Source organism: Staurois parvus, unplaced genomic scaffold, assembly GCF_062004578.1.
Source record: "Staurois parvus isolate SC_StPar_1 unplaced genomic scaffold, SC_StPar_1.0 ptg000811l, whole genome shotgun sequence".
In the NCBI taxonomy this organism is placed as follows: Eukaryota; Metazoa; Chordata; class Amphibia; order Anura; family Ranidae; genus Staurois; species Staurois parvus.
The window spans coordinates 956551-972517 of NW_028318607.1; the positions used below are offsets into that span (position 1 = coordinate 956551).

Here is a 15967-nt window from a genome sequence, read left to right on the forward strand (position 1 = left end):
TGCCTCCCTTCATCCATTGCATAGGGAGGAGGGGTTCACAGATGATAGCTTGGAAAGCTAAGATAATTGTTTGAGATTTCAGTTCAATGCACAGTAGTTACAAGGATACTATATTTCTGTCAGGATCAACAGATATTTTCCTGAACCTGCACAAAATGTAATTAGCTTTTTTGGCTTTAAAGACCAACAGGGAGGCTTCAAAAGGTGCTAGACTGCTCTCTTTCAGGAAAAACTGAGATGTGCATTTAAATTTTAGATGCCTGTATCTATGACATTTTGACTTCAGTTAAAAGGAGAAGTATGGCCAAAGCTTTTCTGGCCCTACTTGTCCTATGGATCCCAGGAGTGCAGTTCATTCTGCACTCTGTGACCCTGCTGTTGGTTGATGTCTCTCAGGCTCTAGAAAGATCCAGACTTTAAAAGTTGGGATCCACCCAGAAGCCTGGACTGGCAGCTGGCTCAGTCTCTCAACAAGCTGGTGGGAGAGTGAGCCAGCCACTTCTGCCCCCTCCACAGCCCAGAACTCCAGTGAGCGCTGAAGGAGAGGAACAGTCTGACAGTCACCGCTCTCTTCTCACTGAAGACTGAGCGACCAGCGATTGTTGATCACTCAATTCTCAGTCTTATACTCACCTAAGAGAATGCAGCCTCGTCCAATGCTGTACCTGTCCCCCGCTGCTTCTAATTTTTTTTTTTTTAATTTAAACCCCATACTTCTCTTTTAACCACCAAAGGTAACCTTTTCAGATACTTTCAACATATGCCCATTTTTATAATTTCATGAAAAAGAAAAAAAGTCTTGGTGAACCTTAAAGTTTCAGGGCCTGATAAAATTACTGCAACCACTGTGGAAATATCAGACCATTGATATGCTCTCCTTTTCCAGCCCACTTCACCAAGGTCTGGGCACTGCTGACCAATTTTATTTAAGCAGCCAGTGCAGGCATTGCCAAAATGACTGAAATATTAAAATTTCAGCGACTGTGGAAAACATGGCAGATGTTAATACAGAATGCTGCAATAATCACCTTCAGTCCTCTCACAGTATATTTCCTCTACTTGATACCCTCACTCATGTACCCAGTAACAATCAACCCACATTGTACAAGAACTTCAAGAGGTGAATATCAGGTCAAATTCAGGTATTTACAACACTTGCATTTAAAAAAATAGTTAATGGTTTATTATTTACAGAACAATATTCATTTGTGTCTTTTAGATCTGTCTAGAATTTAGCTTTAACCCCTTAACACTGCCTCTTGGCAGTCTTTTTAGCAGGTTTTAACACCTGGGAGACAGCGTGGACCTGTATAAAGTGCAGCAGTTGGGTGTTAAAATACACCATTCTTGCCACTGTATATGCAGTATGTGCTACATGGTTGGCAGAGGTTAAATACATAACAACACAAAGTTCTGGACAAAAGCAGAGAACTTCCTCATCGTGACCATTGAGATTCTTGGCATCTTCTAAAGAAACTTCCTATTCTCCAACTAATATAAACAGGCCACAAAGCGAAAGTAATGAACTTACAGTAAGTTTCTGATCTCTGAGCGGAAGCTGACGAGGGCTGCTTGGTAGATCTCATTTTTGGTTATCAGAAGCTCATTTTCCAGTGTCATGGTCAGCTCTGCAAGATTGATTTTACCTTCTAAACTGAAATCCAGAGCCTGAAAATTAAAGAGATGACAAAAAGGACATGTGATTTGTCCACAGGAGAAGATTTTTTTCAATTTTGTATTATTTTTACACTGTGGGGGTCTTCTTAAATGAAGAACACAACATAAAAAGAGAGCCCACCTTGCATGTCCAATACAGGACCTGTGATAGGGAAAATGAGGATTAAATAAAACGTTTATACAAGACAGTACAATGAACAAAGTAAACAAGTGCAACAACTTATTGCAACCAATGTTTCATGTTACTACAGAAACAATTGAGTACTGTCCGTGATACTTTTTTTATTTGCACTAACATACAATTTTGAGGACAAGCTTTCGGGGTATGTCACCTTCTTCAAAGTCCAAACAGTACTATTACAAATCACAAAGTTTAAGCAGAATGTTAGAAGGGATTGAGAAAAAACAAAAGGCTACAGATAAGATACATCAAGAGCGAGGGGGGGATACTACACTCACACAGAGGGGGTCAAGCTTCAGCTGATAGTCCTAAAGCTGTCGGATAATGGTTGAGGAATCCCATGTCCAAGTTAAGGCCGTTATCTTTTGTGTCAAATAGAATTATCATTCTTAGTTCAAATGTTTTTCTTTCCTGGATAGATTTGAATTTTCCTTTCAGAACCAAATTCAAAAATCTATCCAGGAAAGAAAAACATTTGAACTAAGAATGATAATTCTATTTGACACAAAAGATAACGGCCTTAACTTGGACATGGGATTCCTCAACCATTATCCGACAGCTTTAGGACTATCAGCTGAAGCTTGACCCCCTCTGTGTGAGTGTAGTATCCCCCGTCCCCCCCTCGCTCTTGATGTATCTCATCTGTAGCCTTTTTTTTTTTTCTCAATCCCGTCTAACATTCTGCTTAAACTTTGTGATTTGTAATAGTACTGTTTGGACTTTGAAGAAGGGGACATACCCCGAAAGCTTGTCCTCAAAATTGTATGTTAGTGCAAATAAAAAAAGTATCACGGACAGTACTCAATTGTTTCTGTCGCAAATGCACTAATACGGCTACAATCACCAAATGTTACTACAGAGAAATCAATAATTGATTCACACCATCTTCTAGCAGGCCTTTAAGTGGACATTGCCCAGGAGGCAGCATGGCTTCTCTATCATGTGTCTGCTGCGCTTGTTTCTTAGAGTGGCCACATGATCAGGAGCTCATCCCACTGGCCCTTGATTAGAAGCACCACCAAATCAGATGTCAATGGCCACTCATTCAGCATGTTCTCCGCAACCCAATCTCAAGCCACTTTGGACACATATTCGTGACAGGCATTAAAGGTCCACCCTATCTGCCACCGTGTATATGCGTTATATGAGTTAAACCAAGGACCGGGGAATTTCCTGTTAAATGTGTCACCTACTGATACCGCACACCGGAAGAGGGCAGAGTTTTGCCAGCAAAGGCAGGTGGTTGCTATGTATTCCTAATTCTTCTATGGGTAGCTGCAGACAATTCATGTGGAGTCTTACCATTAGCCATAAACCGGAAAAACCCCAGAAACATACCCTTCCACCATTTGCCTGTGTGCTCTGGGGCCATTGTGAATGCAACGGTTGTTGCACTGTATTTTAATAAATCATAAATGTGGGTATGATAGATTGGCATGACCTTTCTACAATTTTACAAATTATTTATTTGGGCTGCTATCAGTAACTGAATTTTGCACATTGCTCTCATACTGAAGAAGCCTACAATTTACACTCAAGAGTAAGAATTTACCCACTGGGCATAACACATGACAAAAGCAATGGTTTAAAGCACCAACCTTAAGGATGGCCTGGCTGTTGTCAAGTCCTTCTTCATGCCACATGTCTATGATGTCCTCCACGCAGCCATAACCCGTACCATCATCAAACTTGGAGAATAGTCGAAGGCCAATTGTCCCAGACATGGCAGAAGGGGTAAGTGTCCGCCTTCCACTTTCATCATATGGCTAGAATAAAAGAAATAACAGGTATTCAAATTATAAACTCGGAAGTACCAAGAGCTTATAGCTCTGCCAAAAGTTTAAAGTAGTGCTGGGGTTTCCTGTAGCCTGTCCAATGTGAAACTGAGCAGTTCCATTTAGAAACGTATGAAGCATACTCAAATCTGGAGCTGAAGGTCGCTTAAAAAAAAAAAAAAAAAAAAAAGAACGACAACAAAACTGCCTGAAGCTTGCAGAAAGCTTTGCAAATGCTTTGTTGAGCTTATAGTACACCCTGCTTTTGTACAAGCTGAAGTTTATTTGAACAAGGCCCAAATGTGCCTTGTGTCTAAATCTCCCTTACCTCTACATCCCAATCCACGCTCAGATCGCACTCCAGAGACTACTGACAGGCGGTGAGGAAGTGATGCGATACCTCCTCACCACTGCGCATGGTTGTAGAGCTTTTGCGGTGCTTCCCCCGTTGATTTGAATGTCTAGCATTCGGCAGGGGTGCCATGTACTGACCTCTACACGTTTGCTCACATTTGCCGTGGGCGCACGGCATCGTGGCTGCACCATGTAAGCATACCATCTGTTGCCTATTGCATCTTAAGAAGGGACGGTTCGTGAGCAGAAAAAAAAAGACGCAGATCAACCACGCATTTTGGCTGCCCTCCAACCGCAAGTCTAAACTGGCCTTAGTAGGATTCTGGGGAGGCAGTCAGTAATTATAATTTAAGATTAAAGCCCAAGTTTAGAAAAAAATTGCTTTTAAAAAAAAAACTGCACAAGGGATTTTACTTGTCTCTAACAAAGTGTCCACAGTACTGGTGGGGGCTTAAATAGTAGAAATATGAAGTCCTCTAGCCACTCTCCCATACTCCACAGCCATAATCTTCCGATGCAGGGGTTAATAACAATGCAGGACCTGTGACAGGTACTCATCAAGACTGCCATCTATGCCCACCTCCTTTATTCATAAACGCTATACTATAACTTCCTCCGATGAAAAGCGCACTATGAATGGAAGCGGTGGACCTTTCACTCATCTGTCCTTCCTCCATTCATAGACTGGTTTTCATGGATGAAAGCTATATTATAGCTTTTATAAATGGAGAGGGGAGGAGAAATGGGTGGACTGTGGGCATTCTTTTTTCCACAGATCCAGGGATAATATTAACCTGTAGCACCGCTATAATATTACAGGCTGTGGGGTATGAAAGGGAGGCAGAGGACCACATTTCCACTATTACAGACAACACTAGCAAAAGGGACACTTCTGGTTAAATGTTAGTAACATCCTTTGTGCTGGTTTTTGAAAAACAATGATTTCCTAAAATTGGGCTTAAAAATGTCTCAAAGCCCACACTCTCCCCGGCTAGTCTGGGGATGTAATGGCGTTCGGTATTGGCACTCTTGGACCCCTGCTCTTTGCCCCTCCTTTTTTTTTTTTTTTTTCTCTCTTTTTTCTTCCCCTCTTTCTTCTTTTTTCATTTTCTCTGTTTTGGTGTGACTGGACTGCTGCATTTAGTTGTTATAGTCAGTTACAGTAATGTTTTGTAACTTATGTGCCATTGATAGCCTCTGCGTGGGCGTACCTTTTGCCCTGTTGGCATTAGAGCACCGTTTTTCCTTTTTTTATTTTGCATTTTTTTATCTGTGCAATTGATAGCCCCTGCGTGGGCGTGTTTTATTGCCTCTCTTTTACACTGTTTAAAAATTAATAAAAACCATTGAAATAGAAAAATGTCTCAACGTACTACAGTACTTGTTTTTTCGCAGAATTATTTAAAAGCAGACAAACTCAAAAAAATAAATTGCTATCCTATGGCACACAAAGAAAAAAAAGCTTGGTCTTCGGTTCCTCCTATAAAATAGTGCACTTTTCATGCCTAGGCACTCCTGTACATTTGCAGTTTGGTATAATGCTGTAGGTCAGTCAAGGCCAGAACAAGGGGTGGGCAGGAGGGACAGCTGCCCTGGGTGCAGTGGTGGGATGAGTCGCTCCCTCACTACCCACTTCAGATCAGTGGCTGGCAACTGAAAGCTTTTCTGCTCTGATAGCTACAGCTGTCACATTCTGCTCAATTAAAAGGATAAATTCACTTTTACACAAAAAATAATAAATGCACTTTTTTTGCAAGTAAAAAAATGCATTTATTATTTATGTTGGGGGCCTCTAAAGCATTACACCAGCGATCAGCAGATCGCTGATGCCATCTAGGTCTCCTGCAGACTTGTCAATGTATCTGCTCGCTTGTACATCCCGTACGAGCAAGCTGATACATCTGACAGGAAGAATCAACGAACTACCACAACGCTCACAGCACCGTGGTAGTTCATTGAAGACTACAAGCTGACAGCCACTAAGGCTGTTGGGACTTGTAGTTCATTCATTCACAGAGGTCTGTGAATGAATGACGCAGCCCCATGTGGGCAGAGCCGCGTTGTTTTTGCAAAGTGACAGCTAGTATGGGGAACTTCTCCCTGTACTTCTGTCATAGGGAAGGGAGCAGCGGCTGCAGGATAGGGAACATGTTACATGTTCCACCCTAAAAACGGATGAAACATGTTCCCAAAAGTGAACTTGGCCAGTAAGTCCACTTATCTCACCCCATCCACCCACAGCGGACATAAAAAAACATGCACAACTACCTTCTAGCTGTTGGAAGGCAAATGATTGGCCACGCATGTGCGGTGCGCAATACATGCCAAACATGTACAGCCAGAAGGAGACATGAATGGGCGTAGGGTGGTACACCCATTCTACATCATGCATTAGCAGCGGTGAGAAGAAGGGGTGGGGGGTTTGATGGGGTGCAGTTCTGAATCCCTACCCTGGGCACTAAATGACCCTGTCCCAGTACTGAGGTCAGCAATGGGAAAAGATCAGCTGCAAGGAGCGTACAGATTAACTGGTGAATAATTTTTGCATTTGGCTAGACCTTCTGGACATAGCATCCACAGTTCAGGTCTTCCAATATGTGAGAATTGCCAAAAAATGTATTTTACTGACCCCATATGTTTGCAGCATCTCCAATATTTAGTATTTGTTAATTTTTTCTGATGTACAGATTAGAGTTTTTTGGAGCCTTAGGACTAGTTCACACCAGTGAGCCACTCGGTAATGCTGGGGGACACACTCCTGGTGCACGGATCATGGTGCATCTCGCGGTTTACTTTTTCCCCCAAAAAAAACCTTTCTTGAAATGTCACTAATCTGAAAAGAGGACTGAATGGAGTACGTTTCAGCACAGAAACATAGGAAACAATGCATATTGCCTGGTCTATGTGTTGGGGCTGCACTTGAAATGGCTATCAGTGCTGGGACAAGGTCATTTAGAGCTCCTCCCCATAATGTATGAGCATTATGTATCCGCAAAAATCTCCCACCCCCCCAAAAAAAAAATACACTATAGGGGGGCTATGGGATTGTGGCATCAGGGCCCTGCACTAGACAGCACAACCCGCCCGCTCCTCCTCTCCAGATCACATCATACCACGAGCAAGTCAGCTGTCAATCCCACCCACCCCTTGTCCTGGACTTGCCCAAGGTATCAGAAGTGATCGTGCCTAAAAAGGCTAAATTTTACCTGTAGGGATAAGTGCCTCTTCAACTGTCGATAAGGAGTGGAGGAAGACGGAGTTGGTGGTTTGGTATTCTTACACACTTCATAGAAAAAATCCTGAAGGCTCATGGTTTCATCATGGTCAACATTCTGCAATGCATCTTCCAGGGCCTGCAATATACAAGAAGCTAACTTAGACATGCAACGTAAAACCCCATTCAACTTTCATCAAGTTATTTTAACAGCTACCTATAGGGGGCAGTACAAAGCAGCAAAAAGATTCAAAGAATTCAAAGTTTCAAGAATTCAAAGGTGATTGAAAAGCCGTTTGCAGAGTTCTCAAAAGAATTTAATTCAAAGAATGGAGAGAGGATTTACTCCAAAAAAAAAAACACATTTCAAAGCACCCAGTACCATCTAAGCAGACCGCTTTCATTCTCTGCCCTTCGGTAATATATTAGCTATCAGAAAGCAAAGACGAACTTGCTCAAATCCGTTAGCAAAGCCGAACTTGCTCAAATCAGTTTCATTGCAAACAGACAACACTATAAAAAAAAAAAAAAAAAACAGCCTGGGGGTCAGAAAGAAGCTTCTATGCAAGACTTTCATTCTCTACCTCTCTGTAATAGATTACTTATCAGAAAGCGAAGCTGAACGTGCTCGAACGCACTAGCAGAGCCCAACGTGCTCGAACGCACTAGCAGAGCCCAACGTGCTCGAACGCACTAGCAGAGCCCAACGTGCTCGAACGCACTAGCAGAGCCCAACGTGCTCGAACGCACTAGCAGAGCCCAACGTGCTCGAACGCACTAGCAGAGCCCAACGTGCTCGAACGCACTAGCAGAGCCCAACGTGCTCGAACGCACTAGCAGAGCCCAACGTGCACGAACGCACTAGCAGAGCCCAACGTGCACGAACGCACTAGCAGAGCCCAACGTGCACGAACGCACTAGCAGAGCCCAACGTGCACGAACGCACTAGCAGAGCCCAACGTGCTCGAACGCACTAGCAGAGCCCAACGTGCTCGAACACACTAGCAGAGCCCAACGTGCTCGAACGCACTAGCAGAGCCCAACGTGCTCGAATCAGTTTCATTGCAAACAGACACCACTAAAAAACAGCCTGGGGGTCAAAAAGAAGTTTCTATGGAAGACTTTCATTCTCTACCTCTCTGTAATAGATTAGTTATCAGAAAGCGAGGCTGAACATGCTTGAATGCACTAGCAGAGCCCAAAGTGCTCGAATGCACTAGCCGAACGTGATCGAATCTGTTAGCACGGCCGAGTGTGCTCAAATCCGTTAGCACAGCCGAATGTGCTCGAATCCATTTCATTGCAAAACAGACACCACTAAAAAAAACAGCCTGGGGGTCCAAAAGAAGCTTCTATGCAAGACTTTCATTCTCTGCCTTTCTATAATAGATCAGAAAACGAAGCCGAACGTGCTTGAATCTGTTAGCAGAGCCGAACGTGCTTGAATCAGTTTCAATGCAAACAGACGCCACTAAAAAACAGCCTAGGGGTCAAAAAGAACCTTCTGTGCAAGACTTCTTATTCTAGTTTGTGATAGACACTTCAAACTACTCCATGTTATCAAATGGGAGGAATCTGACACGTCGGGAGAAGTTCTGAACAGAAACCATTAAAGTATATCTGATCCCAAAAACAAAAATTTTTATAAAATCCTTAGACATTGTGATTAGATTAGTTTTTATTTTTCCTGGTAAGAACTTTTTCAGCAAGTACACAAAACACCTGATGATCTTGCCAGAAATACAGAATCCTTGCTGCCTTGTTTGGTTTAAAAAGAAAAAAACAGACAGACATTATTTTGTTAGTCTTGCTTGTGCAATGTACTAATCCACTAATCCCATCAATCCACCATGCACTAGAGATGAACAAAGGTAGACATGTTTGAAATCCAGCCTGTGTTGACAACCATGGCTACTTCCACACAATAGAGAAGTCAGTGTAGACATGAAGTGACAGAAGTGCAGGATCACCTGGTGAAAACACCAGAAGAAAAAGCCTGAAAGAAAGAAAAAGAAATGCAGCCACCATGTCCAAAGATTGGTACACAGCAACATATTACTTTTTTTTTTTCCTTTTTGGGCATAAATGCATTATAAAAGAATATATATATTAACTCGTACCCTTGTGGACTAACTACGAAAAATTGCATTCTGCAAGCTAAAACATTTGGCTTCTAGATGTGCTAAAAAGAAAAAGCAAAACAGGTATTGGATTGCCACTAGATTGAGAAGAGTGTAGGACAAGTATTCGGGAGGTAAGACCAAACTGGTTGCTGTAGCCAATGAAAAATTTGGGAGCCCCCATTCACCAGCCAAACATCTCTAATATATGCCTCATATTACAGACCACGCGGTCACACTGCTAAGACCAGCGTCATCGCTCATGCTCCCATGACTTGAAGAGGAAATGCAACTTTCAAATGTTTGTCCAAGGAGGAACTGAAGACAACCACAGTATTGTTACTGAAATTTGGAAGAAAAAGTTGTTTCATAATGAATACTAATAGTCTTTAGAAACGTCACTTCCTGCAGAGGACTTGGAAAAATAAAACCAAGAATGACGTAGATCATCAGAAGGTGAAATCTTTAGGTTCATAGGAGGATGTATCAGTGCTCCAATAGTGTGATTGGTCCACAGAAAGCAGGAGAAAGAGGTTCTCTCTGTTGTAACCTGTACAACCTGAACTCTAGACAAACCTACATACACTAACCAGCCACTTTATTAGGTACACCTTGCTAGTGCCAAGAAAATATCCCCCACACCATCATCAGTCTGAACCGTTGATACAAGGCAGGATGGATCCATACTTTCATGTTGTTTATACCAAACTACCATCTACCTAGCATCTGAATGTCGCAGATGGTCTTCCCATTGTCCTCTGACAACAAGGCATTTTCATCCACATAACTGCCACTCACTGGATATTTTCTCTTTTTCAGACCATTCTCTGTAAACCCTAGAGATGGTTGTGTATGAAAATCCCAGTAGATCAGCAGTTTTTGAAATACTCAGACCAGCCCGTCTGGTACCAACAACCACGCCATGTTCCAAGTCACTTAAACCCCCTTTCTTCCCCAATCTGATGCTCAGTTTGAACTTCAGCAAGTCGTCTTCACTACATCTACATGCCTAAAGGCATTGAGTTGCTGCCATGTGATTGGCTGATTAGCAATTTATGTTACCAAGCAATTGAACAGGTGGACCTAATAGAGGCCGGTGAGTGTATATGGGACTGTTTTACCTGTCAAATGGTAAGAACCAGGGGCGGACTGACAACTCATGGGGTCCTTGGGCAATAGGGGATCATGGGGCCCCTGTGTCCTTGCCCAAACTCAAAAAAGCCTATGAAAAAGGTACCAGGGAATCTCATGGGGCCCCCTACTGACCCCGGGCCCTCGGGCAGTGCCCGAGTTTCCAAATGGTCAGTCCGCCCGGGTAAGAACTTTTTTCCAACTAGTTCAGAGATTTACACAGCCCTGCCACACAACACAGCTCTATCCAATACCAGAGGCCTGATTTCCATTTGTTGCAGTTTAGTAACAGCAAGAGGTCTTGTCCCTCTCCCAGCCAGAGACTGGACCGTAAGGTCTCTTCCACACAATCAGTCTGAGTGGGTCTGCTTTCAGTTTTTCAGGTGGACCCGATCGGACCTTCCATTCAGCTCTATGGAGTGGTGGGTGTCAACAGACTTGCATCCATTTACACCTACCTATCTCCAATGTGATCCAATTAAAGAAAAAAAAATGGAAGGGGATCAGTTCCCTTCCATCAAGGCTGAATGGATTAGAGGGCAATCAGGTTTAAATAGACAGACAAGGACCTGTCATCTGCCTGCTCTGCTCAGCAGGGATCAGCAGAGAGATCCCCCACTGAGCATGCAAGTTGCACCCAGTTTGAAAAGGGCCTAAAGGAGAAGCAACAGACTGATGAGCTTGTCTCCCTTTGACTCTTCTCTACTCAAAATGCTCCTTACAATGTAGCATAATTGATTGGCTCTTTGTGCTGCTTCTCCCTCTCCCAGCCTGAGTTCTGCTGTAATGGGACTGCAAATGGCTGATGCAATTTTCAAACCCGGATATGTAAAGTGGAACTTTAGTCAGAAAATTAAGTCCTGCTAGATCACTTCAGGCTGGCCCCCATTTGCAGGTATAGCTATGTAAAACATTAAAAATACGTGCCTATACTGTTTAAAATCCAGTAATACACTGTCTCACCTTGCTCTGCACATGCTCAGTTGCTTTCTATTTTTAGGCACTATGCTGAAAATGTAGAGGCCCATCTTCTGACAGCCTAAAGATTTACTGCTGCTCAGGGCTTCAGCAAATTGGCAGCCTCTGGCAAGAAGAAACAGGAGCAATCCTGGAAGCAATTTACAGTGCACACTAGTTTTGGTAGCATAATTATTAATGTGGAATGTCTATTCCTTGCTAAAGAGCATTTTTTTAAACCACTGCATACAATGGATATAAAAAGTCTACACACCCGTTAAAATGTCAGGTTTCTGTGATGTAAAAAAATGGGACAAAGATAAATCATTTCAGAACTTTTTTCACCTTTAATGTAACCTATAAAATGTATAACTCAGTTGAACAACAAACTGAAATCTTTTAGGTGGAGAAAAGTAAAAATAAAACAAAATATATATGGTTGCATAAGTGTGCACACCCTTAAACTAATACTTTGTTGAAGCCCCTTTTGATGTGATTCCAGCACTCACTCTTTTTGGGGAGGAGTCTATCAGCATGGCACATCTTGACTTGGCAACACTCCAAATCTGTCAGATTGCGAGGGCATCTCCTGTGCACAGTCCTCTTCAGAGCACCCCACAGATTTTCAATCAGATTCAGGTCTGGGATCTGGCTGGGCCATTCCAAAACTCATCTTCTTCTGGTGAAGCCATTTCTTTGTTGATTTGGATGTGCGCTTTGGGTCGTTGTCATGCTGAAAGATGAAGTTCCTCTTCATGTTCAGCTTTTTAGCAGAAGCTGGAAGTTTGTTCTAATATTGACTGGTATTTGGAACTGTTCATAATTCCCTCTACCTTGACTAAGGCCCCAGTTCCAGCTGAAGAAAAACAGCCCCAAAGCATGATGCTACCACCACCATGCTTCACAATGGGTATGGTGTTCTTTTGGTGATGTGCAGTGTTGTTTTTGAGCCAAACATATCTTTTGGCATTATGGCCAAAAAGTTCAACCTTGGTTTCATCAGACCAGAACACATTTTCCCACATGCTTTTGGGAGACTTCAGATGTGTTTTTGCAAATTTAGCTGGGTGTTTTTCTTCGTAAGAAAAGGCTTCTGTCTTGCAACTCTACCCCATAGCCCAGACATAGGAAGGATACGGGAGATTGCTGTCACATGTACCACACACTAGTACTTTACAGATATTCCTGCAGCTCCGTTAATGTTGCTGTAGGCCTCTTGGCAGCCTCCCAGACCAGTTTTATTCTCGTCTCTATCAATTTTGGAGGGACGTCCAGTTCTTGGTAATGTCACTATTGCGCCATATTTTCTCCACTTGATGATGACTGTCTTCGCTGTGTTCCATGGTATATCTAATGCCTTGGAAATTCTTTTATACCCTGCTCCTGATTGACACATTTTAACAGTGAGATCCCTCTGATGCTTTGGAAGCTCTCCAAGGACCATGGCTTTTGCTGTAGGATGCAACTAAGAAAATTTCAGAAAAGACCTACTAGAACAGCTGAACTTTATTTGGGGTTATTCAGAGGCACTTTAAATGATAGCAGATGTGTACTGACTCCTATTTAACATGATTTTGAATGTGATTGCTTAATTCTGAACACAGCTACATCCCCAGTTATAAGAGGGTGTGCACACTTATGCAACTACATTATTTTAGTTTTTTTTAGGTTTACTTTCCCTCTTAAAAGATTTCAGTTTGTTTTTCAATTAAGTTGTACACTTTATAGGTCACATTAAAGGCGGAAAAAGTTCTGAAATTATTTATCTTTAATTTTTTACATCACAGAAACCTAACATTTTAACAGGGGTGTGTAGACTTTTTATATCCACTGTATATAAAAAGATACATTTAATGATGTATTCAGGAATACAGAATTGCAATAATTTGTGACTTATATTTTCCTGGAGTTCCCTATAAAGGAACATGTAGGCCTTTGTCACTAAACACCTAGTTGTCTCTGGCTTCAATAATTTAAATCATGAACTGGAACATGCTACAGCAATTGAAGTCAGAACACCTCATTTGCATACTTGTGTTTCGGGTCACAGATTTCCAGTGTTAGTTGCTGGACTATTGTCACTCCTTCAGCATCAATGTTTTCCTAAAGATGTGAACAAAGGCAGCCTATGTACCGCTATCCCATTTACACTGGCATCACCAGCTGAACAGCTGCACTACTGCCTTAGATGGCTTCATAAAAGAGGGCAGCCATACTACCATACTGTTCAAAGCCTATAGCCCTATACCATCATCCCACCTTATGTCAACTATTTGAACTACCAGTGATCATCAACAAAATGGTAAGGACCACCCAGAACGTTTTCCATAAGCCCAAGCTTTTCCTTTCAGACATGCAGCAGGCAGGTTTGCAGCTTCACTGCCCCTGTAATTAGTATTCAATCCACTGACAATGGCTTCCATATGTGGCTTCTCAAGAATGTATTTCCAATACTGATATAATCTCTGAATGCTAGCCACACAGATAGCCATTTAGTTTCAGATAAGAACTAAAACCTGTCCATCAAGTTTTGTCCACCACAACCTTTCCCCACAACTGAAACAAGACAGCCTAGTGGAAAATCTTTACATTAGTACAGTGGTCTCCAAACTGTGGCCCTTTGCATTATCTGGCCCTTGGGGCACTGTTCCTCACTGATACAGGGCACTATTCCTCCCACTGACACCAACAGTAGGGCACTATTCCTTCCACTGACACCAACAATGAGGCACTATGTCTTCCACTGACACCAACAATGGGGTATTATTCCTTCCACTACCAATGATAGGGCACTATTCCTCCCACTGACGCCAATGACAGGGTACTATTCCATCCCCCTGATACCAATGATGAGGTACTATTCAACTGGCACAAACGATAGTGTACTATTCCTCCCACTACCAGTGATGGGGCATTATTCCTCCCAACTGACACCAATGATGGGGCACTATTTCTTCCACTACCAATGATGGGGAACTATTCCTTCCACTACCAATGATGGGGTACTATTCCTCCCACTACCAATGATGTGGTACTATTTCTCCCACTACCAATGATGGGGAACTATTCCTTCCACTACCAATGATGGGGAACTATTCCTCCCACTACCAATGATGGGGAACTATTCCTCCCACTAACAATGATGGGGTACTACTACTCCAACTGACACCAACGATTGGGCATTATTCCTCCCATTGACACCAAAGTCTGGCCCCCCTAAAGTCTGAAGGACCGTAAGCCCCCCCAAAATAGTAGATGAGCAATTTTAGCAATTGTTTTTAAAAGTTACTTATACCCAAGTTTATCACAAGCTAAATGGCACCGGAGTTGGCCCACATAGTAGGCCCTGTCAACATTACCAAAGTGGTCATTGGGGTACTTGGTTGCCAAACTTGCTCAGGCCCATTGTATTCCCAAGCATCCAAGTATACAGATGCAGGTGAGCACACTTGCCATTTTTGTGGTACAGATTCAGTTCTGTTTGCCACAGTCTGACATACACCAACCAAAACATACGGACATCAATAGTCTGCTTACCTCTTTGTCCAGATTTTGAAATCCATACTGTTCACAGATAGACAGAAGCTTCTTCCTGTGCAGGTGCCCATCTCTAGTAATGCCTAGATCCTCACAGATCAACTGAAGCTTCTCTTCCACCCAGTCCTGGTCAGGAGACAGTGTGGTCTGGGAAGCATTGAGGTCATCTGGGTTCCAAAACCGTAACTGACCTGATAAGTAAAAACACTACAATCACAAAAAAGTCTAAAAATAAATTGGCATATAACAGAAACAAAACTAGTAACTTCACTAATCTTGCGTAAAAAGTACCAGCTGTGTTCCATATTTTTAAAAAGATTAAAAAAATTAACTTCCTTGTCCAGATTTCTCGAAAAGACACTCTAGATCTTGACTTTTAAAGTGTCAGGATTTAGCAGGATATCCTTTATTCCTTGTACAAATTCTCTTTTTAAATGGATTATAAATCTACATTTGTATTTATTTTAATCATAAACATGTTATACTTACCTGCTTTGTGCAATGTTATTGCACAGAGCAGCCCCGATCCCCCTATTCTCGGGTCCTCCGTGGGTGCTCCCAGCTCAACCCCTCTGCCGTGTGTCCCCATAGCAGGTCGTATGCTATGATGGCACTCGTGCGGGCTCGCTCCCAAGATACATTCTATATGTCCCTTGACAAACATAGCGGCTTAGCCCCCCCTTCTTCTCCTCACTGGCTGTGACTGACAGCAGCAGGAGCCAGTGGCTCCCACTGTTGTATCTGAGCCTAAGAGGAGAGAGAGAGCGGAGAGAGATGATGAACTCATGCACAGTGCTGGATTGACATTGGGCTTAGGTAAGTATAAGGGGGAGGACTGGGGGACAGAGCAGAACACAGGTTTTTTACTACCTTACTGCATAGAATGCATTTAGGTAAAGAAAAAAAAAAAACCTTCTAGCTTTACAACCACTTTAAGGAAGCAATCACAAACAGGCAATGATAAAGTAGCCCAAGGAGGCATACTTTACAATATTTTTAGATTTTGAATATCTATAAATAC

At 42.5% G+C, this 15967-nt stretch overlaps 1 protein-coding gene across 1 annotated transcript in view; it reads right to left on the reverse strand.

The window, feature by feature from the left end:
* The window catches only part of NIN (ninein), a 158876-nt gene that overhangs the window by 91645 nt on the left and 51264 nt on the right, over positions 1–15967 (reverse strand). The window contains exons 5-8 of the mRNA XM_089654855.1: positions 14947–15137; positions 7194–7340; positions 3457–3624; positions 1532–1668 (exon numbers count right to left, since the gene is read on the reverse strand). Coding sequence (XP_089510981.1) covers positions 1532–1668; positions 3457–3624; positions 7194–7340; positions 14947–15137 — 643 coding nt within the window. The remainder of the gene's footprint in view (positions 1–1531; positions 1669–3456; positions 3625–7193; positions 7341–14946; positions 15138–15967) is intronic.